This window comes from Choloepus didactylus, chromosome 3 (genome assembly GCF_015220235.1).
Source record: "Choloepus didactylus isolate mChoDid1 chromosome 3, mChoDid1.pri, whole genome shotgun sequence".
In the NCBI taxonomy this organism is placed as follows: domain Eukaryota; kingdom Metazoa; phylum Chordata; class Mammalia; order Pilosa; family Megalonychidae; genus Choloepus; species Choloepus didactylus.
Window position 1 is genome coordinate 100851525 of NC_051309.1, and position 26543 is coordinate 100878067.

At 34.3% G+C, this 26543-nt stretch overlaps 1 protein-coding gene across 3 annotated transcripts in view; it reads left to right on the forward strand.

Moving 5' to 3' along the window:
* Nucleotides 1-26543, forward strand: part of GRID2 (glutamate ionotropic receptor delta type subunit 2) — a 1659435-nt gene that overhangs the window by 1237481 nt on the left and 395411 nt on the right. For all 3 annotated transcript variants that reach the window (XM_037830265.1, XM_037830266.1, XM_037830264.1), the window contains exon 11: nucleotides 23155-23467. In XM_037830265.1, coding sequence (XP_037686193.1) covers nucleotides 23155-23467 — 313 coding nt within the window. The remainder of the gene's footprint in view (nucleotides 1-23154; nucleotides 23468-26543) is intronic.

Sequence of the window (26543 nt, forward strand, 5' to 3'; positions counted from 1 at the left end):
CCAACAATATCTTCGAATACTCTTCCTGGCCTTTTACTCTTCTCTTCACTTTCTGAAACACCAGTGATTCTTACATTGGTGCACTTCATGTTGTCCATTATTTCCCTAAGATTCATTTCAATTTTTTTGACCATTTGTTTTTTTGTGCTTTCACATTCCATCACTCTATCCTCTAGTTTGCTGATTCTTTCATCTGCCTCTTCAAATATGCTGTTGTGTCTCAAGTGTATTTTTAATTTGATCAACAGTATCTTTTATTTCCAGAAGATCTGCTTTTTTTAAAATGTCCTCTTTCAAAATCTTCTTTATGTTCTTCTAGGCTTTTTTTGATGTCTTTATGCCCTTAGCTATCTCATTGAAGTTGTTCTGGAGATTTGTGTGTACTTCTTTGATTAATTGCTCCAAGTTCTGTGTCTTCTCTGGCTTTTTAATTTGATCATTTGGGTTGTCCACATCTTCTGGTTTCTTCATTTGCTTTGTAATTTTCTGTTGTTGGCCTCATGGCATTTGCTTATATTAATAATGTTATTTTAGGATATGAAGGATTATTTGAACATTTATCTATTATTTGGCAGAGCTACAGCTTGTTGGAGTGTGCTTTCCCTGTCCTACCATCAGATGGTGCTCTTAAGCCACCTCTTCCTCTGAAGATAGCTCTCCCTCAACTTCATCTTTGCTTGGGTGGGATCCAAACTGGGTGGAAATCCAATCAGCACACCAATTTACCATGTGCACTAGGGACTGCCAGCACTGTGGGAGAGGAGCAGGTCCTGCACAGTTCAGCAGGGGTTGCACTCCAGGGCACAGTGGTCCTGGCAATTCCCAGGACTGCAAGCGGACTGCTCTGAACTGGAGGAACTGCGTGTGTCACCTTCCAGCTCAAATGCACTGCAGTCCCTGTCTGCCGTGCACCTGTGAGTCCCTGGAGTTTGGGAGGGTCTCCTGGCACCTCCATGCAGTGCCCTTGCCTCTTGGCTGTGCTCACCATGGGCTTCCATGGAGGAAGAGTGGTTTTGGTCATAAGACCACCGAATCCCAAATTCTCTCATGGCTGTGGAGCTGTGAAAGATTATCTCTCTAGCCAACTGCCAAGATGGGTGCACGGGGCTTAGAAAGCTGCTCACTCTGCACTCATCTGCTGGCTCCAATCCTCAGTCCCTGGTATGGGAGCTCTTGGCCATGGGGCTGTGAGGGGTTATCAACCCAGCCAATTGCTGAGAAGGGTACACAGGGAGTGGGAGGCTGTTCCCCTCTGTGCTCATCAGCCAGCTCTAACCACCCATCCCTGGTGGCGTTCTATGCTGAACATTTGCTCATCCTAAATGCGTCTCTTGGCCTTTCTAACTTCCTCCTCACTATGTGGTGTAGAAGTCCCTGCCTGGCCAGTGGCACCCTGGAACTGCTTTTCTAGAGTGCTTTCTGTCCTTTATCTAGTGTTTTTCATGGAGAAGAATTTTCCTCTGCCTTCCTAATCTGCCATCTTCCCAGAAGTCCTCAAGAAACATGCTTTTCATCCATTGGCAGGCCTTCGTTTTGTCATAGCAGCAAAAACATATCCACATCCTCCATTCACATTTCAGTGCACTTCGGGTCTGTCACCATGCAGAGCCGTTTAAGAGGCACTGTCCACTGAAACAGTCACCTTAGAGAAATGCCTTTCTGGCCTACCCTGGCTTTCTTCACAACTTCACCTAAGTGGCATCCCCTTGGGGCTGGGTAGCACTTTTATTAAGAAAAAGCTACAACTTTGTGTTGTATATGCTTAGAATAAATTTATATGTTGTGTTTTATAATAAAAATAGAATAATATTAGAATTAGATGATCATATTTCAGTGGCAATTAACCCAGGCACCCCAGGATATTAAAAAACATAGTTTAAAAGTGATGAAATAATGATTACTAGCATGTATATAGAGTGTACTACTGCTGACACATTTCTATACACTTTGCATTTATTAGTTCTTGTGGTCCTTACCTCATTAGGTCAGCACCATACTCATCGCAATGACGTAGATGATGAAACAGTCACAGAGAGGGAAAGTAACTTTTCCATGGTCTTATAGCAATGTTGTAGATAAATCATGATTCAAACCTGGGCAGTTTGGCTCCAGAGTCCAAGTGCTTAATTTCAGTATCAACTGAGAGAGGGGATCAGAGTTCTATTGTCAGTATGGGCTGTACAAGCATCATTCTTTTTTTGTCCTGATTGTAACCCTTCTACCATGCCAATGCATTATAATAAACTAAAATCACATGAAAACCAGGATATAGTACCCAGAAACTGTTCAGCACAGATTGTTTAAGTCCTGCACACTTCCAAGAAGCTTCAGATGGAGTTTGGGTGGGGTATGACTGGAAGATAAAAAGTAAGATTATATGAGCAAGAATTTAGGGTGTGACTCACAAGACTTGCAACTCTAAACTTCTAAAAAATCTCACTTCTTTCTCAAAAATCTGCCTCTTTTCTCCAATTCTAAAAAAAATTAAAACTCCTTAGAAATGCATAAAATATTATCTAAAGTCTGTGTCTCACTTCAAACTTACATTTTCATTACCCTCTATAAAATTCACATGCAGCTGCGTCCTGCCTGAGCTGCCCTTACTCACGTCATCATACTAAATTTTCAAACCCAGCTAAACTCCTTTTTGTCTCACTTAAGACTTTCCAAACAACTCCCATCCCTTAGTAATCCATACTTCAGAGAACACCTATTCCACGTCTTTTCAAACAACCCTTTTGGAACATGATATATATATATATATATATATATATATACATATGGAAAGAGAGGCCTTTTCTTTGGATAGTCCCTCTTTTGGAAACCAGAAGGCTAAGGTTGTGTTTACTTTTACTTTATATGCCAAGTACACAACTGAATGCCCTATATTCATCCATTCATCCCCACACATTTTTGAATGCATGCTATATTCTGGGCACTGTGCCTAGCATTAAAGATACAAAGAAATGGAAGACTTTGTTCCTGCTTTCAAAAATCTCATAGTATACAGGGGAAGACAAATGTGTAAATAAATAATTAAAACACCAAAATGCCCTGGTGTAATAATACAGAGTGCTATGGCAACACAGGGGGAGGTGGGGGGTGGCAGTCCCTGCCTTGGGAGTTGCAAAGATTTCAAAGAAGAGATTTCTGAGCCAGGTGTTGAAGACAAGTAGGAGTGTGAGAGGCAACAGTAGGGATAATTACAAAAGCATGTATGCCATGCTGAGGAGTTTGGACTTTATCATTTAGCCAGTGAAAATTATAAAAGGTTTTTACGTAATGGAAGAATGTGAATTAATTTATGTTTGAGAACAATGAGAGAGGTAGGGCAGAAGATGCAATGGAATGCAGAAGGGAAGAGACAAAGACTTTTGCAACAATCTAGACAAGAAGAAAGGTCGAATCTAAACAACAGCAATAGACAGCAAGAAGAATGATTTTGAGGGAAAAAATCAATATTTCATATATAATTAAAAGAACTTGATAACTTGGAAGACTGGAAAAAGGAAGTGTCGAGACTTGATGGGAAAACTAGAAGAGGAAAATAAGCAGATGGACAATCAATAACTGAAATAAGGAATTCAGAAAGAACAGACTGGAAAAGGGCAACAAAGATATTGAACTTGGTTGTAGATATTTTAGTTTTCTCATACCTGAGGAACATCCTAAAGGAATTGCCAAAGAGCAGTGAGTAAATGTACAACTGGAACCCAGGAGAATGTCTAGGGCTGAAAAAACAAAAAGGTTTAGGGAATATAGATATTCCCTTCACCTGCATTCTAAAAACTAAACTGAGAGAGTCGGATTAACATGAAAATTGTGCACAAAATAATTATTTAAGGTCCTAAATTATTCCCTCTGAGCCTCGGTGAGGAAGACTAAGTGAGGAGGATGGGCTTGGTTACTTTTGGTTAAAAGGAAAGAAAATAAGGAGGATAGAAAGAGGAAAGAGATATTTTGGGGAGGAGAGATCAGGTAACCTGAACACGATTTGGCCCTTCCCTGTCCACAATGGAGAGGGAATGGCTAGGGGCTAGTTGTAAGGCACTATGCTTACCTCCCATAAAGTCACACCGATCTGTACTCTCGCTCTACCCCCCATTTCCTATGAAGTCAACTTTGGAATGGCAGAAATGCCTAGAATGGTCTAGAGAAGATGGAGGAAAGTAACTGAGACAAAGGCGGGAGCAATCTCTGGGACGAGGAGAAGGCACTATATGAAGAGGGATGCTTGTGGATCAAGAGGGAGGGGCCCTTAGCTGGGTACCTGAAGACATTCAAATATGCACCATGGTCACAAAATATCCTTACATATTTCCATTACATCTTCCCATTACTGCAAACTAGCCTTGAGAATATGTGTATCCACCAATATAACTTCACCCACCAAAGAACACCCCTCACATACACACACACTTGCCAGTGACTACCCAGGGATGAAAGCTTATAACTCTTGTGAAATGAACGTTTGTTTACAAAGGATGGTAAAAATATGTAAAGAGAAAGGAAGCCTTACGGAGACTTTAAAATGGACAGTGACAAAGATTTTAATTCTTCAGTTACATTAAGCAAGTATTCATTGATTGAGTTTCCCCAAGTATGTCAGTTATAGTCAGGAAGTTCACAATCAACAAAATAACGTGTGGTCATAAAAATGCAGGTTTGTGTGTCTGAATGGTGATTATTTAAAATAGTCCACTGTATATATATATGTGTGTGTGTATATATATATATATATGATGGTGCTGCAGCACAGATGTGGGAGAATACACCAGCAGTATGTATGCAAGTAGAAGAGAAAAAATGGCCAAAGTATCTGTGGCTGGTAAGGAAAGATTTTGGTCTGATGAAAGAGAAGGATAAAGGGAAATGTGTGAAACAAATAAATTAGGTAGATGCTAATGACTTAGTGAATGGTTGTAGGAGCAATTTTCTAAATTTGCAGGTGATATTTAATTGGCAGACATTGCAAACAGTAAAGAGCAATTCAATCAGATTAAGGGCTTGAATCATTATGTACTTGGCCTAATAGAAGGAAAGCACAGATAAGTGGTGAATAATGTCTTGAATCCAAGCTAAAGAAGTAAGAACGAATATTTGCCAACGAGAAAGATGCTGTCCAGGAATGGCTCTTAGGTATAAAGAGAACTTATAGGTCAGGACAAACAAAACATCAGTAAAATATGTGCAGAATTAAAAAGATTTTGTGAGTCATAGGTTGTAAATTAACAGACCACTGCATCAGTCAAAGCCAAGGTGATAAAAAAAGACTGGAGCTATGATGAGAAAATCTCATAACTCGAGGATATATAAATCCCAAAATCCACAGATGGGTATTGAAATGCCATCCATTACCTAGATTTCATCTATCTCTAGTCATAGTTCAGGGGTAAAATGAATGAATAAGATAACTTCCAGGCACATCACAGAGTGGAGATTTGAGAGAGGATATTCTAGGTAATTTTTAAAAAGAGCATTTCAATCCTGAAATTCTATGTAATTTTTTGGGCATAATTGTAGGGTATTGTGCTTAGAATGTTTGGACATTTTTATTTAGGATTTTTATTGTATTTATGGAAAATTCCATAAAATAATCATCTATATAATTCTAGAAATTATAACCATAGAGAAATATGCTACAAGTGAAAGAGGGCAATAAAAATTTACAATTGCTTAAGAAATCAGTTGATGCAATAGAGAATGGCACTTCTTTCCCTCTGTCTTTTCACTGTTGGCTACTTGATTAAATTAAAACATTAATTTTAATAATGAAGAGAAAGGGAAATAGTCTCTATTACAACATCAAAACCACATGTGAAACCTTTAAGTAGTCACTCGCGTATAGCAGTCATAGAATTATTTTTACCTTAACAGATTGTTATTCAAAGTAAATGTTTGGCGTTTGAGACATACTTTGAAAAATAATTGTGAGTTTACTCTTTCCTGCCATTTTGGATGCTTCTGATTTTGATTGTTTCAAGTCTTAATGATTCTGAGGTTTCTCTTTGTAATTTGATGATTTTATAATAGCAGGCTTTAGATTACGTAAAAATTTCCCTGTTTAAAAAACAAAACAAAACAAAACTGAGCTAAACTGTATCAAGGTAGGTGACTGCAGGTTGGTGACAGAAGCTTCCTCTAACTGTGTGAGGACTTCTGAGTGCATCTCTTACTTATTTTATATTTCACTTAATTGTTCACAGACTCTTTAGGCAAACAGCCAGTATAGACTCACCTCTCACTCAAACTGTTTCTGGGAGCTAGTTCTCGTTTCATTTGCAGGGAACTTACATTTTCCCCCTACAGAGCCCCAAAACCATCAGTACTAACAATGTTAAATGAATTCTAGAACAATTGAAAATTTCATTGTAATGAAATAAAAATCTCTCAATTCTAATCACCATTATTGGTTTGCATTTTATTGAAATGTGGGTTTGCAGTTTGTGCATTTCAGGTGGATTGCTTCTATATGCTCTGTTCACAAAGTTGAAAAAGTCTAAATATGATGAATTCTTTCCAATGGTCTTTTTCTTCTAGGTGGTGAAAAGTAAAGTGTTCTTAGAAAGAATTTAAAATTAGGTCAAGGTCAATGAGTAAAATGGGCATGGGGCATGGTTGGTGAAAAAGGAGAGCTGGAAGAATGGATGCAAGGTGGATCTAGAGCAAGGGTTTAGAGAGAACTTTAAGAATGACCACACAGAAACTGACCTAATAAGAATGACTTTTTAACAATGGTGGTGTCAAAGACAAAACATCTATTGAAATTCTGAAAAATATTTATTTCTAGAAATAACAGTGTGGCAGGGACCAAGAAACACTTTTCAATTTAATATACTCTAAATTGCAAGATCAAATATTTATTGATTATAGTAGACCCAAAATGGAAATATTCTAAAAGTCATTCAAGGCAGAACTGATTAAATTAATCAGTGACTCCATGATCAACAAACACTTATTGAGTATCTGCCTTGGGTTGTTTTTCTATGTGCTGAAAATATAAAGATGACAAAAATAATCCTTGTGGGGAATTCTGTGCAGCCTTTAGAATGACTGGGTAGCTTTACATGTCTGCATGGATCTATAAGTTCTCCAAATATTATAAATATGTGAAGTATGATCATATTTGTGGATACACACACACACACACACGTGTCTATGTAGAAGTAGACAAGAACATGCATTAATATTGAAACAGTGGTTACCTATGTGTTACCTATGGTGAAATGTGGCAAAGATTGCTGAAGTCCTTAAATATCTGTTCTCCCCTTCATTAGTACATAGCTTTTGAATTATAGCCAGATACAGGCTGCCCATCATATACATTTCTCAGCTTCTCTCCTAAGCTAGTGTGGTCATGGGACTAGGTTCTAGCCAATGATATTTAAGCAGAAGTATTATGTGAAGCTTCTGGGAAATGCTCCTAAAGGGGAGATTCCTACCTTTATTCAGATCTTTCTTCTTCCTGCTGGCTGGAGCAGCCATCTTAAACCACGAGTTGGAAGCAATATACTGAAGAGAAAAAAGCAAGAGAAAGGGAGGCCGGTTCCTAACACTGAAAGCTTTACCAGCCTGGGACTGTCAGAAACTGAACTTGTTTAATATTAACATTGAAGCTTGTGATATTTGGGGCATTTCTTTTACTTGCAGGAAAAGAATAGGCTGCTTGTATTTAATTTGAACTTTTGGAAACTAAAATGTATTCATATTCTAGTTTTACAGTCTAAAGTTTAGGCTTATTTACTTATTGTTCATCTTAGTTTTGATTTATGTTTTACGAATGGTAAAATTGCTAGCTAGTGCTGCAATATATAAAAGGGTTTTTGTTGTTATTGTTATGTTTTGTTTTTTGTTTTTGTTTTTTTTTACCACACTGGCCCATATTCTGCGTTGAGGTAAACGGACTCACATGGTTTAACTTATCTGACAAAGTCACACGTCTTCGATAATTCAGGCTAAAAAAATCATTTTCTTACATTTTTTAAGAGCAGAAACTTAGAACATGTACAACTTTATAGCTGTTTGAGAACAATATCCACTGACTTCTCTTGTTTGAGCTCCTCCAAAAGATTTCTTGACTTTATTTATTTTAGAAAACATTAAAATAATTATTCCGTTGTGAAAATTTTAGAAATTTTTGAGCTTTTTGTTCAATTAAGATGTTGAAGTGAGCATAGGCAACTACCTCTTTCTTTATAACTCTCCATTTACATGACAAATTAGGTATAACAATAGAGGTAAACATAAAACTACACTCAGAATTGAGGAAGGGTGCCTTTTATGAACTAGAAGTTATCAGATTACAGGAAAGTGCAATTAATAGTAACTTTATCAGGTAACCGTGACAGAATTACATTAATTATCCTAATTCAGAACAGTATAGACTGCAGGCCATGAGCTCAAATAGGAAGCATAACAGTTGTTCTCCAATTTGCTGTTGTGACTCAGTGGCATTTCTGCTTTCTTCTTCACAGCTTCTCACTCTCCACTCTCCAGCAAGCAAGTTAGGGCTCATTTACATGGTGATCTCAGGGTTCCAAGCACAGAAGATAAAAGCCAAGCCACATTGTGCAAACTTCTCAAGACTCTGCATATATCTTATTGCTTCTCTACCATTGGCTAAAGCAAGTCACTGGCTAATCCCAGATTCAAAAGGTAGGAGGTATAGATAACACCAATTAAAGAGAAGAGCTGTAAAGTCACATTGCAAAGGAAGGTGAATATAGGATTAGGAAGAATTGTGTGGCCTTTGTTTGTAATTTACCATGATGACAAATAAATAGAAAAAGCTAATAAATAGAAAAAGTAGAGGATCAGAAACTCGAATACCTAACAGGGACCAGGCAGTTAAGGTAAATGAATGAAGTTGGACATGAGTATATACACATAGGGTATGCTTGAATGAAAGGGCTAAAGGGAAATGGAAATCACATGCACTTTCTAAAAGGGCAACTGTCTCTCAGATCCAACATGCTTGCTACAAACATCGAGGTTTTTCCAAATGAAGCTATAAGTTTGGATTCTTTTGTGGAATTTTCTAATTCTGGATTCTGGATGAAATATTTAAAGTTTCTGGTTGGGCATAACAAGCACATCTTCAAGCTACTCATGAACCACAACCATCAGCTTGTAAATTTTGATATAGTAGATTGGAAAGAAAAAAATTGAAGTTTTTTTAATACACTATAAATACTTTAATTAATAAAAGTTAATTAATGAGTTAGTTAATGAGTTAGGTAAATTTGTGTCCTACCAATTGTGGAAGACTATAGAGTAATTGTAAAAAGTGATAATATATCAAAACATAAATAAAAATTAATTAAAACCTGTTATTTTAGAATTCATAAATCAATAGAATTGATTAAAGGGAAAGAAACAGTCATTTGGAAAGACCTAAAAAAAAAAAAAAAAAAGAAACAAACAAAAAAAAACCTGTGGCTAGTCTTGTTTAATAGAATGTAATGCATGAATAGATAATATTAAGAAAAAGTATTTATGTTGCCAATAAAGAAAATTTTCACAAGTATAATGGAATAATAAGTCCAACTCTGTGCTAACACTTATTTGAAAAATCTTAAGAAATGAATGATTGCCAAGGAAAGCATAAAGTTGACTCAGGAAGACATATGAATAGAAAAAATTTTAAAAAATGAACTTCAAATATGCCAAAAATGTGCATCATGTAGAAACAAATTTTTAAAGGTTATACTCTATCCCTTTTCTTTATTCCTTTCAGTAAAATACAGACCAAACGGCTTAAAACATTTCATGAAAGTTATTCAATTAATTTTATACTGCAAGAATAATCCCCAAAACAAAGCCTGATAATACCACTTGATAATATCACATCACTTACAAATATAAAAATTCAAAATTTGTAAATTATATCCTGTCAAGTTTGATCTACCCACATATTAAAATATAATAAAGTATTAGCAAATAGAGATTATTTCAAAAATAGAATGATTATTTAATTGAATGATAATATATTTTAGGTTAGTAAGGAAGAAAAATCCTATAATTATCACAAGAGGTGACCAAAAATTAAAGTCATTTAGGAAGATCAAGTTGGGAGACAGTAATGGTGGCCACAGCATTGACTAGTCCATGTATTCTTTCCTAAACTACAAGACAACTAGGAATACACACAAAATCACATATAACCACAGAAAGTACCAAAGAGACAGATCACTAAAACTTTTCTGGAAGTATAAAATAAATATCCAATCCCAAAAGAGACACTACCGGAGTCCCGGGTGAGGTTGTAAGGCTATAGGGGAAGAAAATGGAAAGGGGAAACTTAGGTGATTTCAAGAGAAAGAGTGAAGCAGAGACATGAAAGAAGCAGAGACAAAATAACCCTCAGAAAGAGAAAATTTAATACCAAGTGTTAATACACTGAACACAAATCCAGGACTTGGTAGTTCACAACACTGGTTACAGGGAAGGGACTTAGAAGTCAGTGTGCCAAGGCAGTACCCTCAGGGAAGCATTGTTTCTGGAGGAGGAGATAAATAAAGAAGATACGGACTTCTTGGATAGGTAGTAGTGAAGCTAAAGAGTGAAACAAAAGAATACTAAGAATCCTACGGAAACTAAACAGAAATAGTATATGTCAACCCTCCCCAACCCTACACATAAATATCCTCCGTTAAAAAACCACCTCTTAGGATACTGACAGAAGAGCTGTTGCACTAGTAACCCTGTAACAAAATATCTAGGAATAGAAAAGAAATTGAACCAACTTTATTCAAAACTACTGTAAGAAGAAAACAGAAAGTAAGTCAAAATATTGTAGTTTATTAAAGTTCTCTTCACACAAACAACCACAGAGCAAAATAAAACTGTAATTCTACATTCCAAAATGAATTAAATGTCTCACATAAGCATTTGGAATTATAAAAAATATAAAACAGAATTGGAAATTCAAAAATTAAGTCTTGAAATGGCCTAAAATGACAACAATGCAACGTCAGGATATAAATTGAAAAGCAAAATAAATGACAAAATTCATCACAGAAACTACAAAGGAGAATAGAATAAATGGATGTTGAAGAGAGACAAGATAAAAGAGAATAAAAGTGAGATGAAAGTAGTAAAGGATCAGAATGAAAAGGTTTTAAATAGGAGGTTTCATATATTTAAATTTGATGTCCCCTAAAAAAGAAAACAACAGAGTGGAACAATTAATATTTAGCAGTATAATCTAAGGAAACTTTCTGAAAATGAAATGTAAATGTGTACAAGAAATTAACTTAGCATGGACCTCTAGACAAACTGATGCAGGACAATAAACCCTGAGATACAGCTAATGAAAATTAAACTCAGAGATATAGCTTAGGAAATTTATTAAAGTTAAAAGATAAACAAAATATCATCAAGTTTCTAAGCAAAAATATCAAATCACTCTTAGTAGTAAGAAAATTATACCACTATCAGACTTCTTAAGAGCAACCCACAAATTAAGCCAATAGTGGAGAAGCACTTTCAAGAAACTCAGAAAACAAAAGTGTGAGTCAAAGACTGTATACCTAGCCAAGTTCTCCATCATAGGTATAGAAAAAACAGTTTTAAACATGCAAATGTTGACAAAACTACTGGAACTACTAGCTTCATTCATCCAAGAAATAATTGGGGAAATTTGGCAAAATCATCAATAGTGAGCATTTAGTGTATTTAATGCAGAATTGATACTAAGGTTGAAGACATTGGTTAAAGAATATTATGAAATCATCATATGTCATAAAAATTAAAGAATAACACCAACACTACACAATGGGAGGAGAAAGGGGAAATAAGGAGAAAGTAGAATACCATTATTGACTGTAATGTAGGGAATAAGTGATAGATTCCATTTAAAACTGGAAAAATAGAGAATAAATGTTAAGTGGAGAAAAGAAGAGTGAAGGCAGTATAAAAGATACAACTATAAAGATAATCACTATAATAAAAGCGCAAATCTTTCTAAACACCAAAAGAAAAAAAAAGAGCAAAGAGGATACATCACATAGAAAAACCCAATAACTACAACAAAGTTCACCCAATAATTATAGCATAGATCATGTATTCAGTAATAGATATCTTTTGGACTTTTATAAAATACTACACACTGTTACTATGCCTTTTTCTCCAGTACACATGGACCACTGACAAAAACTGATCATATATTAGATTTCAAAGAAGACACCATTAAGTTCCACAAGAGGATTATATTACAAATAATATTCTCTGATCAAAATATAAAACCTGAAATTGAAAAAAATAATAATAACCTTTTTGCACCTGAAATTAAGAAAGCCTTCTATTAAACATTTCTTGGGAAAGAGGAAAAATGCAAACATACATTATGGAATTGTTGAAGAGTAACAGTGTGAAAACACCACATGTCAGAATGTATGAGGAATATTAAAGGAATAATTCATAATCTTAAAAAGTTATATCAATAAAAATAAAAGAATTAAAATAAATATATTTAATTCCCATCATCAAAAGCTAGATAAAAGTACAAATTTTAACCAAAAAAGACACAAGGAAGTAAATAATAAAGATAAGAGAAGAAAATAAAAAGATAGATAACAGGAAAAAAATAGATCAAATTAATAAATTAAATCCTGGTTCTTAGAAAATATCAACAAAAGAGACCAACTGTTAGCTAATTCAATCAAGTAAAAAGGAGATAACACAAATGTATAAGGTAAGAAATGAAAGGGGGGTAATAATTATTGATACAGTGGAAATAAACATTTTAAGAGACTACTTTGCATACCTTTATGTAAATAAATTTGAAAACCTGAACAATATGGATGATTTCTTTGAAAAATATGATTTAACAAAATTGAATTGGGAATTCTGTCAGCCCTTTATAAAACAAACAGCTTCATTGCTGTTCCAGATTAAAGGACACTAAAGAGAGACAATTACTAAACACAATCCATAATCCCGGAGAGATCTTTAGGACAGGACATTATTGGGACCAATGACAAAGTTGCACTATGGACTATAGATTAAATTATGATATGCTTTCATCAACACTGTCAATTTTCATTATCCAAAAAGAAAAACCTCATATGCTTTATGCCACCCCCATTATGGACCCTTAGCATTGGTATGGTACATTTGATGAAAGAATATTAAAATATTACTGTTAACTGTAGTCCATATTTGCATTTTCCCCGTATTAGTAACTCCTTATAATAGTGACATATATTTGTTATAGTTAATGAAAGAACATTCTCACATTTGTACTATTAACCACAGTCATCATCCACAACAGGGTTCACTGTATTATACAGTCCATGTTTTTATCCTCTAGCTTTCCTTCCAGTGCATACAGGACCCTAAACATCCCCTTTAAGCCACACTCACATTCCCAATTCAGTGCTGTTATTTACACAGCACCTTCACCCTATCAATTTCCGAACATTTACAATCCACCTTATTAAAGAATTCTCCACAAATTAAGCAGCAGTTTTCCATTCTCAATCCTCATTCTATCATCTGGTAACTTACATTCTAGATATTAACTCTATGAGTTTGCTTATTATTTTTAATAAAAACGTTCAATATTTTGGAGAGTTTAAAAATATGCAAAATCATGAACTGCCCTATGCAGTTGCTCTAAAGAGGGGGAAATTAGACTTGAATAAATGGAAAGATATAAAGTTCCCAAATCCAAAGATTTTATGAAAATGTTATTTTTTAATAAAGTAAACTATAAGTTATCTTTGAGTTCACTCAAAATCCCAAAGGGATTTTTCATGAACTTATGAGAATTGATTTAAAATATATCTAAAGATATGTTTAAATGGTTGTAGCTCAGAAAATTCTGAAGATCAACAAAAGGAAAAGCAAGAAAGTCTTGAATTTTAGATATTAAAATATTATAAAGCTAAAATAATTAATTTTTATGGAATTAGATCAATAGAACAGAATAGAAACCCCAGAATATGACTAAATACATTGTGTGTGTGTGTGTGTGTGTGTGTGTGTGTGTGTGTGTGTGTGTGTGAATTAGGCATATACTGAAGAAGTTATTTGGAATCAGGAGAGAAAGAATGGATTCTTCTAGAAAAATACTGAGGTAGTGGGCTACTTATCTTCAGGGAAAAAAAGTAGTTGTCTCTCATTCCACTCAAAAAAATATAGACCAGATGGGCTAAAGAATTTCATGTAAAAATTGAAAACCTCTAAAGAATTAAAAGACAGATAAATACTCTCAGCAGAGAAACAAAATAAGTAACCATAAAGGACAAGGAAAATATTGATACATATGATAATGTAAACCTCTAAATTTCAGTACTGTTTTACATACACACACAGACACACATGCACACACTCCAAAAGTAAATTTAAAATAACAAAAAAACTTCTTAAAATTGCAATATTTGTGAGGATAAAAGGGTCAGTAACAAACATGTATATAACTATGTGATAATTTACTTCCAAAGGTTTGGTAAATTTGAAAGACCTATTCAACCTCATTAGATAGCAAAAATATATTGATTAAAGTACCAATGTAATATCACATTTGTCTATAAGCTTGTGAAATTTTTTTTGGTAAATGATTATACCCACGACTGGTCTAGATGCAGTGAATTGGCACACTAATATTCTGCTGAAAAGGTATAACAGCATAAATTTTATGGAGGGAAGTTTGGCAAGGTTTATTAGTCTTATAGAGGCTTAAAAATGACCATAATGTTTTTCCATGACTGGGAATTTAGATGAGTAAATTCTGAAAATATTTCCAAAGCCATTATAAAACTCTAATGCAAAGGATTATCCATCATTGTACTATTTCAAATATTAAAAAAAAAAAAATACAGTGAATAGCCTAAAAATCTAACAATAAATGATTAGCTAAATAATTTACATAGGATAAAGAAGGTAAAACGTACAAATGCAAAGTAAAAGTGATTGTTCTTTATGTGTAAGTGATTCTTTAAGTTTTTTAAGTTTCTTTAATAACCATAAATATTATGTCATAAAAATAAACAGATGCTTTTTTTATAGTAGAGAAGTTAGCTAAGCTCAAAAGACCCTACAGGCAACCTGCCTCATTTGGAATCCTAGATCTACCACTTCTTAGCTATATGACAAAAGTCAAGTTACTTAATCTCTCTGTACCTCACTTTCATATATGTAAAATGCAGTTAATAATAATATTTACCACAACCACAAGGTAGTTGTGAAGATTAAATATGTTGATAATTGAAAAGTGCTTGACATATAGTAAGCACTATTATTAGATAGTTGTAGTAGTAAAAAAATAGATTATATGTATCGTTAATATTTGTCTTAATTTGAATTCTAATTGCCTTATCATGTACTAAACTGTAACCAAATTAATAACATTCTTCAATGAGCTTTCAAGTATCTTGCATAGAAGTGTAAAAATATTATAAAAATGTTAAGAAAGTTACACCAGAGGTAGGATTGTTGGGATATTAATTTTCTCTTTATAATTTTTTTATTTCATAATTTTCTAGAATTATTGTGTGCTTTTAATAATCAGAATAAAAGCTACTTTCACAACAGTTTTCATTGGCTGTACATAGAAATTTATTCATTTTCAGTGGTATATTTTTAAATTAATGGATAGTGTGCTATGTGTTTCTAATTGAAACTGAAAAATTAATATCTAGCAATGATATATTGCTATATATATCAATATATATATATCATTATATATCATTATATATATATCAATATAATATATATATCAATATATTATATGTATATAATGACCATGTTTCTTTCAAAGAAATTTGAACTTTAAGAAAATTAATATTTTGTCATTTATTTGACAGTTTGGTCACTTTTCTTTTTCCTAGTGTTTATGTTTTAGTTTCTCCCATAACTAGTAACTGATTACATACTATATTTAGTTAGAAAGTTTTGTCAGAATATCAAGTCTTTCTGAATTTAGAACAAAGACATTTGTATTTTTATACTACCAAGCATAGAATGAGCACATAAAGCCTCAATGAAATATTCTTAGCATTAGAATTTCAGTTAGAAAGATGTTTATTCATCACACAAATGAGTTATCTACAATGACAAGAATTAGGCTACTTATCCCAAGTTATACAGCTTTAATTGACAGATGTAAGACTTGAATACATTCATCCAGCCTCCCTCCCTCTATTCCTCCGTTCTTTCCTCCTACCTTTCTTTTCTTTCTTCTTTTAACATTTTTTGAACGCCTATTTCCCCCCAAGCAAACTTGGAATCTTTATCTTTTAACATTTTGAAGACCAAAGGCTATCAAATAATATTTAGCAAAACTGTCAAGGAATAAAAAAAAAAAATCTGTAAACAATTTATTTGTGTGAAGAGCAAGAGGAGAGATATATTTTAAGAAGTCGAGTAAGTCAAGGTAGACTTGATGCTTGTTAAATGCATGCTAAAACTCTTCCAATAACTGTTTTGCTTCCATTTTATGCAAAAAAATCTTCAAGGTGGGAATGAATTGAAACTCATGATAGGCATTTTTAATAAGCTCCAATTTCCAGGTCCAGATGAATGATATCCTAGGGAAATGAATGCGTTTCCTGAATAGATATATTAGTTACTGTAGATAATAAGTGCAAAACATGAATAATGAGAGAGGCATTATACAGTGGGATATTGGCAGATTCAAAACCAGAAAAAAAGCTTGTTCATTCTGACAGAGAAGTGGGTTTTATTACAATCTCAGGTAAAATTGCAGAAAGGATTGTTAATCAGATGTGTTGTAGATGGTATTAAAAAAAACAGTTCATTTTCTTTTGTGATAACATTAGCTATTCACTAGAAGATGAAGATCTGATTACCTATGCATTTTAAATTCAGTAATTCCTTTTGCGAAGCATTTACAAACTATATGGAGACACCTGATGGGATGACAGTATAGTAAAGAATACTCATAGGTGGTTGAAAAACCACATCCAAAGAGCAGTAACTAATGAGTGATCATCAAAGTGGGTAGAACTTTAGAGGCATTTTGCAGAACTTTGAACTTGTGTATGCACTTTTCATCAATATGTTATCCTCAATGTGGATAAAAACTTGAAGACCTGTTTTCCAAACTTCAAAATGGCTCAAAGCTGGAAGGAAAAGTTGACATGATGAGAGACAGCTAAAGATTCAAAATATTCCAAACAGATAAGAAGGATATAAAAGAACCAAAAAATGAAATTAAAGAGCAACAAATATAAAATCCAACATTTTGCTTCAAAGTCAATTGTACAGGACTAATGAAGATTCTAATTTGATCATTTTTTTTGGTATATAATTTATTCCAGATAGTTTACAATAAATGCTTTTTTTTTAAACTTTTCTTTGTTTAAGTTTACAAGTATCAATGATTCTATGGCTTATTAGTCATGTCCTATTGTACTGTCCAACTATCTCCTTTTCATGATGTAAGAGAATGTAAATCTTATATCTCTTTCCAAAGAAAATGTTATGACTCCATAATTAGAATCATTTTGAAAACAATTATTTATATTCCAGTGTTACTGCTATTTCTTATCAAAATTTAAATAATCATTGAACATTAAGCATTTGATAGATAATATATTGAGATATATTGGACGTACTCTGATAGACACTTTAACTTAGTTAATGGTAAATAATGTAAATATAAATATACTGGTAAACCAAGAACTTTATTTTAATTATTGAAGTAATTATTCATCAATATAAAAATCTTATCACTGCTATAAAACTTAGTCAATTTTCATATTGCAATTTTCTTTTAATTCTCTTGGGAATACTGAGAAAAAGAGATTTATAAGAAGCAGGTAACGAACATTTAGTGGATGTTCCATCTTCATTCATCCATCTGTGAAACAAGTATTTATTAACCATGAACTCTATATCAGGCAACATGGTAGGTACCAGAAATATGACTTTAAGAAGTATCAAAATCTCTGCATTCATGGGGCTTCTGTTCTAGTAGAAGAGTCAGACATTTTTAAAAGAATTATACTATGTATAAACTTAAAACTATCATAACTGCTATAAAAGTGAGGCATATAAGCTTCTGATAATATAAATAATAGGAGTTATTGTTCTAGTCAAAGGAAGTCATGGATAGCTTCTCTGATGAAGTAATTGTTAAGCTGATATGAATATGAGTAAGAGTTTACTTGAGGAAGGTTTGGGAGGGGTCAGTTAGGCAGCGGAGCCATATACAAGGATAATACAGCAGGAAGAAGTGCTGGACGAGAAAATGCTCCAGGATAAATATGTAGAAGCAGGTTGGGGCCAGTCCCTCTAAAGGTCTGTGCACCATGGTAAGATTTTAATCTTTATCCTAAAAGCAATACAAACCCATTGAAAATATTTAAACCGTAGCAGGGGACAGGGTCAGGTTTGCTTTTCAGAAATTTTACTTTACCTGCAGGAGGGAAATTAGAGAGAAGGAAAAGTAGATTTCAGTTAAACTCCTGGGTGTGCTACTGCTGGGGCCCAGAGAAGCAGTGATGGGACCTGGTAATAACAGAGAAGTAGAGAAGTGAGTGGATGTTAGGGTTTCCGGTAGTTAAAGTCAACAGTTCTTGGAGACAGAAGAGGGAGCATAAGGCTGGGGAGGTGATGAGGACACCAAGTTTAATGAATTAAATGAAATACGTCATCCACTGAGACAGGAGACATTGGAACAGGACAGGTTTAGGGTTAAGCATCATGAGTTTGGCCTTGGCCATGTTAAGTTTGAGGTGCTTCTGAGACACCTAACGGAAATGTCAAGTATGTGGTTAAACAAATCAGTCCAGGCTCTAGAGCTAAGATCTAGATTAAGAAAAATAAATGTGTGAATCATGAATATAGATGGGTTCAATGGAAGTTATGGACAAGTATGAAATTGCCTAGGGAGAGTTATAAAATGAGAGTATAAGGCCCAAGCCTAGAGGATTGTCAACAAGAGCTTTAAAAAAGGACTGAGAAAGAGACCTGTATCCTGTCATGAAATTCAAGGGATGAGTATTTAAGATGGAGTAAGTATCCATCACTGTCGAATATTGTCAAGAGGTCTAATCATATGAGAACTAAATTATATCCATTTGCCTCAGCAATGCAAAGATTAAGAAGTGCTTTTTCTGTTGCATAATAAAGTACTCAACAATTCAGTTACTACAGTCTTCCTACTGTGACTGGGATGTGTAGACATACAGTTCTCCAGAGAAAATTGACTGAGAAAAAGGGAGAGAAAAGGGGTAATATTTAGGATGGGGTGGGGGGGGCATGGTGGGTGGGTGGTCACAGAGAATAAATGAAAAGACTTTCTGCTTTAGTTTTAAATTGAATGGAAAAGAGTTAAATAATCTTTTAAAGGAAACCTACAGTTGATAGGATGATGTCAAATATATGGGACAAGAGTTTATCCTGAAAAGAAGGGAACGGATTTATAAGTTTATTTGGTGGAGGATTGGCCTTAGATAGGAAAGAACAGCTCCTCTATTGCAAACAAGGGTTAAATAGAATAAACTTGGAATAGGCTGTAAGTTGGAGACAGAAATAAGGGTGAATTTTAATCTGATATCTTCTGTGTTTTCTATAAAATAGTAGTGGAGGTCATCTTCTGAGACTTAGGAAAGGAGTAGAAAGAATAAAGGTTTCATGGAGGCAATGATTTGAAAAGTCATTACAGAGAATGGAAAAAGTGAGTTGATAAAAAATATTAAAATTATATGAATGATCAGTTGTCCCTGATCATTGCTGGCTATGTTGACAAATGTTTGGGAAGTTTTAGGGCATCTCTCTGAATCAGTGATCTTTGGAATTTTTCTGCTTTAGTAGAGCAGCTCCAATACAAGTAAAGACTCTTACATACACAGATCAATAGCAATGGCTCATTATATCACTGATTCTGAAGGATGAAGTGAGCCACCTCCTTAAGAAGGGATCTACAAATCTCAAAGACAGGAAAGTACATATGTGTATGCATGTTTGCATTATGTGTATGTGTGTGAGTATATGCAGCATGAAACAGCCCATTGTATGATTCTGATATGCCCTCTACAGGAAGGCTGTGTTGAAAGCAGACCAGAATTTAGAAAGTTCTCCATAGAAATAGGAAAATAATTGTGATACTTAATTAACTATTTTAGCATATACAAAATAGTCAATTCCCTTTTCAAAAAAGAATATCTTGGTCTCTGGATTATCTTTATTCCATCAAACAAAATCACTTGGTGATACTTAGAATGAACATTCCAATTTACAACCATTTAGATGTAAAACCTTAATTATTTATAAGCAAAATATTTATGAACAATTTACGAATATTCAATCAACGTGCTGTCAGAAAATTCCTCCTTAGGTCTTTGGTTGAGTCATTAAATCTTTTGGGTCACTAGTGCACCAATTAGTAAATTACCGATCCATAGTACTTTAATGACCTGAAAAAAGTAAATGTACCTTCTGAAAGCCTAATTGAATCTTGGAGAGTTATTTATTCACCATTAAGATCAAGATGAATGAATCAGCTCACAAGAGTGATACTAAGCAGAGGTAAATTCATTTCACAAATAGATAAACTAAAGTTGGAAAGATGGGATTAGAGAGCTAAGGATCCAAGTTAGGCTTGCAATATAGAAAGACCCAATTCCTAATATCTAGCTATAAAAAGAATAAATGTATGAGCTTGAAAGCAATAATAAATATTTCTCTGCAAGTTCCTTTTCATATACTGTTTTTAACGATTAATACCTCTCAGTTAATAAGTCTAACTTCATGGTACCTTTATTAATATAGTTTTAAATAGTACAATGAGAAATTTCTCTGTTAAGGTAAAATTTGTCTTAAAATCAGATATCCTGACTACCTACAATGTGGGTTATTTGGAAAGTGAATTGTTTCTTGCAATTTGAAAAGACAGTTATGAGCATAAGCTTTGGAGTGAGAAAAAGATAACTTTAATATCTAGCTTCTAAATTTATTGACTGCAAGAACTGAATGACTGACTTTTTTTTTTTTTATTAAGTTCAGCTTTACTGAAATACATTTGCACACCATACAATCATCCATGGTATACAATCCACTGTCCACAGTATGATAACATTGTTATGCGTTCATCACCACAATCTATCTCTGAACATTTTCCTTACATCAGAAAGAACCAGAACAAGAATAAAAAATAAAAGTGAAAAAAGAACACCCAAATCATCCCCCCATCCCACCCCATTTGTCCTTTAGTTTTTATCCCCATTTTTCTACTCATCCATACACTAGATAAAGGGGGTGTGATCCACAAGGTCTTCACAATCACACTGTCACCCCTTGTAATCTACATTATTATATAATTGTCTTCAGGAGTCCAGACTGCTGGGTTGGGTTTGATAGTTTCAGGTATTTACTTCTAGCTATTCCAATACATTAAAACCTAAGACGTGCTATCTATATAGTGCATAAGACTGTCCACCAGAGTGACCTCTCGACTCCATTTGAAATCTCTCAGCAACTGAAACTATTTCATCTCATTTTGCATCCCCTTTTGGTCAAGAAGGTACTCTCAGTCCCACGATGCTGGGTCCACATTCATCCCCGGGAGTCATATTCTGCATTGCCAGGGAGATTTACAACCCTGGGAGTCGGGTCCCACGTAGGGGGGAGGGCAGCGAGTTCACCTGTCGAGGTGGTTCAGTTGGAAAGAGAGAGGTCCACATCTGAACAACAAAGAGGTACTCAGGGGGAGACTCTTAGGTACAATTATATGCAAGTTTAGCCTCTCCTTTGCAGTAACGAGCTTCATAAGGGTATGTCCCATGATCGAGGGCTCGGCACATCAAACCGCCAGTCCCAATGTTTGTGACAACATCAACCCCAGTGAATGACTGACTTTTAAACTCTTTGTTTTGGTTTCTCCATCTAAAAAATAGAGAAAAAAACATGTAATTTTAGCTAATTGTAAGGATTAAATGAGAATATTTATTTAAATATTTAGCTCTGGGCTTGGCAAATCTGTACGGGCCTGGCATAAATAAATAAATGCATACAAACACACATATACACACACACAAACACACAAGATGCTCAACTTTACTTAGAATGTTTTTAAAGAATTAATTCAGATACTAGATTCATTTGAACTCATTTAGCATTCAACTAGGCACTTTTTTTCTCTTTTTTTGTCCCCAAAATTAGTGAAACCAATTTCTATCCTCTTTCAGAAGAAATGAGAGACACAGAGAGAGAGAGAGATGGAGAGAGAAAGAGAGATTTCAGAGAAAGAAAGAAAACCTGGAAGTGTTCAGCAAATAAATACATTTACTAGTGCCTGTACAGTATTTATCTGGAAGGTGCTTCCCATGGCTTTAATCACAGTCGCTGACCATTATTTCAAACAAGTTGCCTCCTTTTGCTATTTAAACACCCATTCTCCTATCACAGAAGTCAAATGTGAAGTCATTTATTCTGTACTTTCACTGCAGTTCTGTCTTATGTGTTTTAAATAAGTGAAAGAGCACATGCTCTAGTTGTGACTGCTATAACTGAGACTCTAAGGCATACTGAAAAAAGATTATTACTTCAAGAAGAATTATCTATCTCTTTAATCTTTAATTGTTAACTAAAATGTTCCTGACATTTATACAATAAAATCATGGTAGACACCACTGGCAGGTGACATTATAACTTAGAGCTGTAAAATCTCTAACAAATTCTAATGTTTAAGGTCTGATAATGTAAATTTTGATGCAAAAATGTAAATCAAGGTTGAAATGTCATTTTAAGGTTTTAAAATCACCTAATAACTCACATGGTAAGAACAGATTGAATATCTTGGGGACATTTTCTCAGAAATAATTCTTTAGCATAAGCTTTATCTTTGTCACTGCGTTAATGATGGCTTTGATAAAATGACCCAAGATAAAATGACAATATCCTTCAGGTGTTATTTAAGTCTAAAATATTCTTCACTGATTTCACATTCACTGATAATATGAACAAGGTGATTTGTCTGACTCTCGTGGGACAAGATTTGAAGTAAGAAGCACAAAATTTATACATAGCTCGTCTGTTAGAAGTCTTTGCAGTGTTTTCAGTTTATATAAAAGACTTAAGATGTTGCCTGAGGGATCTATTTTTTTTTCCTTAAGGCAAGATGAAGTGCCACAAATCAAATTGTTTTCACACAGTTAATGTATTCTTTCTCTTTCGATTTCTCAGAGAGCTGACATAGGGATTTCTGCTTTAACCATCACCCCAGATCGTGAGAATGTGGTGGACTTTACAACACGTTACATGGACTACTCAGTGGGTGTTCTACTTCGGAGGGCTGAAAAGACTGTGGATATGTTTGCCTGTCTTGCACCATTTGATCTCTCTCTATGGGCTTGCATTGCTGGCACAGTTCTTCTGGTGGGTCTACTGGTCTACCTCTTGAACTGGCTTAATCCCCCACGATTACAGATGGGATCAATGACTTCTACTACTCTCTACAATTCCATGTGGTTTGTGTATGGATCCTTTGTACAGCAAGGTAAGTAGAAAAAGTACATTTGAGTATAACAAAAGTATGTGATGTTTCAAATGCCATGAATTCATTTAAAAATATTTTGTATCTAATATCAATAAGTGTTCTAAAGAGTCCTCACCACAATATGCAGAAAAGAACATTTCCTACTCCCTGCTAGTGGATCTCAGATACAGCAGGTTTGCAGCAATAATGGTTCATTATCTTTTGATGTAAGTTCAGTTTTGTCAACAAAGGCAAAAATGAATGCTAGAGGTAAGGTTCACAAAAAAGCCCAAGATCAGATTTTTCTCCCCAAGTTCTGACATTCTGAGAAATAGTCTTACAGGATAAGACTACCTACTATGAGAGCAGATTGTAAGAGAAAGCAGAAATTTTTCTTTGTTCAGGCACATTATTTCATGTATTGAAAATATTCCTTGGTTAATTGAAGATCTGATTTAAAAAATCATATTTTTTTATCTTTCACTTCAATATATAATCTTTTCGAATGATTCAACTTACTATTTCATTATATGCTAAAGAATGTCTCTGCTTTATTATTCAATATCCAATCTGCCCCACTCTAAATTGTTTGAATAATTTTTGGGCTTTCTAGATTTATTGATTGTTTCAGAATAGATTAATAATTATTGAATTCCTTATTTGAGACTATTAACATCATAGAAAATGAAATAATAAAATCCTCAGGGGATTGATGGTATCTTGCAAATTTGGCATATGTATTGAACAGAAAAAATATGTGCCAAAGTGGAGGCATGTGGCACTTTCGCCTTAATATTTATACTGTTCGATAGGGTCTTACTTTTTATTTGTACTTACCATTGGAACTTCCATTAAATTTCATTCTTTATCTTCTCATTTAACTTATTAAAAGTTTGTCTAACTTCTTCATCTCCACTTCCTAACTTTTAATCTATCCCTTCTGTAAGCATGCTTCTCCCTCCATCTTTCTGAATCAAGGCAAATGACAAAAATTAACTGTCACTATATCAGTCAATTCATTTATCATTAATTCAGTAAATATTTAATCCATGCTCTTTACTTAAGTAGAACTCTTCAAGGCACTGAGTACAGACTGGTAAGCCAGAAAATCTTTGCCCTCATTGTGCTACAAGTCTAGTGGTCTAGGAGGACAAAAGCGTGCAAACAAACAATTACAGTAATGTTTGGAAATGCTGTCATACAGAAAAGCACAAACTTTTATATAGGTAGAGGGATACACAGACACACACACACACACACACACACACACACACACACACATACATATATATATTCCCTATCTCTACCTCTATATAGAGGTAAGGAAGCTCAATATATCTTAGTGTAGCAAAGAGGGCCTCATGAAGTAGTAGTATAAAAACAGAGGCAGAGTGGAGCATTTAAAGAGCTTGTTGAAGAAAGGGAATGGAGGAAAGGAGACCTAAATGGGCAGGATAGAATTTCAGACCAAGAAGTAAGGAAAGGCATGAGCATACACTATGAGGAAGGGAGCTCATAAAGATGAGGCTGAAGATATATTTGTTATTATGAGGAATTTGAACTTGATATTCAGGGAAATGATCAGCTATTTAAAGGTATTAAACAGGAAAAAGCATGTTCAGATTTGTGCTATAGAAATATTCTGATTATAATGTGTGGCAAAGAAGATTGAAAAAGGGCAGTGTGGAAAGTGATACAAATTAAAAGACCATAAAAATAACTAGGTAAAGAGTTGATGTGGCTTAAACTAAGTAAGGTAGCACTGGGAATTAAGAGAAGGGTATTGATGAAATTGAATCATTAGAACTTGATTAATTGTATAGTGGTGTGGAGGTTGGTACTGAGAGAGGAAAAGCAGGGGAAAGTCTATTTTAGGTTTCTGAATTCAGCAATTACAGTATGTAGATTGAGTGTTGATGTCATTTACTAAAATAAATAAAACAGAAAGAACAGGTAGACGGAGAAGGTCAGTTAATTTTTGTGCATGTTGACTTTGAGGTATCTGTGAAACATCCAAGGGAAGACCTATAAAACTTATTAGTGGTGTAATGTTTGTTAGAAACACAGAAGAAACATCTGGACTAAATATGTATTTAGGATACATTCCCATGTTGGAGAGCATTGAAGGAAGCCAGGAGCATGAGTAAGATGGTTCAGTATGGTTATTCTCAATTGTATATTCCTGATTGAGACTACTGGCTCAGAGAGGGCCTAGGATAAAGCCCTAAGGAAAGTAATGGGTGGAAGATCTCTCAATGGTGACTGAGGAGTGACAAGAGAGTCACAAGTACAATCAGAGCATACATTGTTGTATAAAGGCAGTACTATATAAAGACAATATTTAAAGATGAAGGGTTCAACATTTCAAAGGATCAAGTAAAATTTAGGTTTGAAATTAAATTTCAATTTCAATCATTCACTGAATTTAGAAATTAACTTGTCATTGATAGTGTTCCAGTGGCTATGGTTGCACAACAAATGACTCCAAATCTAGTGGCAAAAACCAAACATCTATTATGCTCAATGTTGTAAGTCAGGAGTTCAGACAAGGCACAGTGAGTATAGCTTGTCTTTTTTCCATGATGTCTGGTTTCATCAGCTAGAAAACTCAAAGATTAGAATCTGGAATAATCTGAAGGCTTGTCCACTTTACTCACATGTCTGGTGTTTAATGCTGGATGTAGGCTTGGGGCCTCAATTTTTCTCCATTTGGGCCACTCCAAGTGCTCTCTCAACATGGGATAGTTTGGCATTTCTCACAGCATGGTAGTTGCTTTCTCCATAGAGAGCTTCCCAAGAAGAGAGGGCAGGGTCAATGAAACAAAGGAATTTTGTGATAGTTTGAGTTGCTCTTGCAGGGAACATCCTAGATGTGCCTACCACATGGGTATATTATAAGAATTCCCTGGCTAAAACTGAAGTTCTTGGATATAGTATATAAATGTCATATATGGATTTATTAAATTTAAAAAAAAAACAAATTAGACTCAGTTGTGAATGATTAATACATGCAACAAAAGGATAACAAGGCAAGTGATTTCAGATGATTGAAATGGTAGATCCTGAGTTATATGGAACACTGAAAAACAGAAGGACC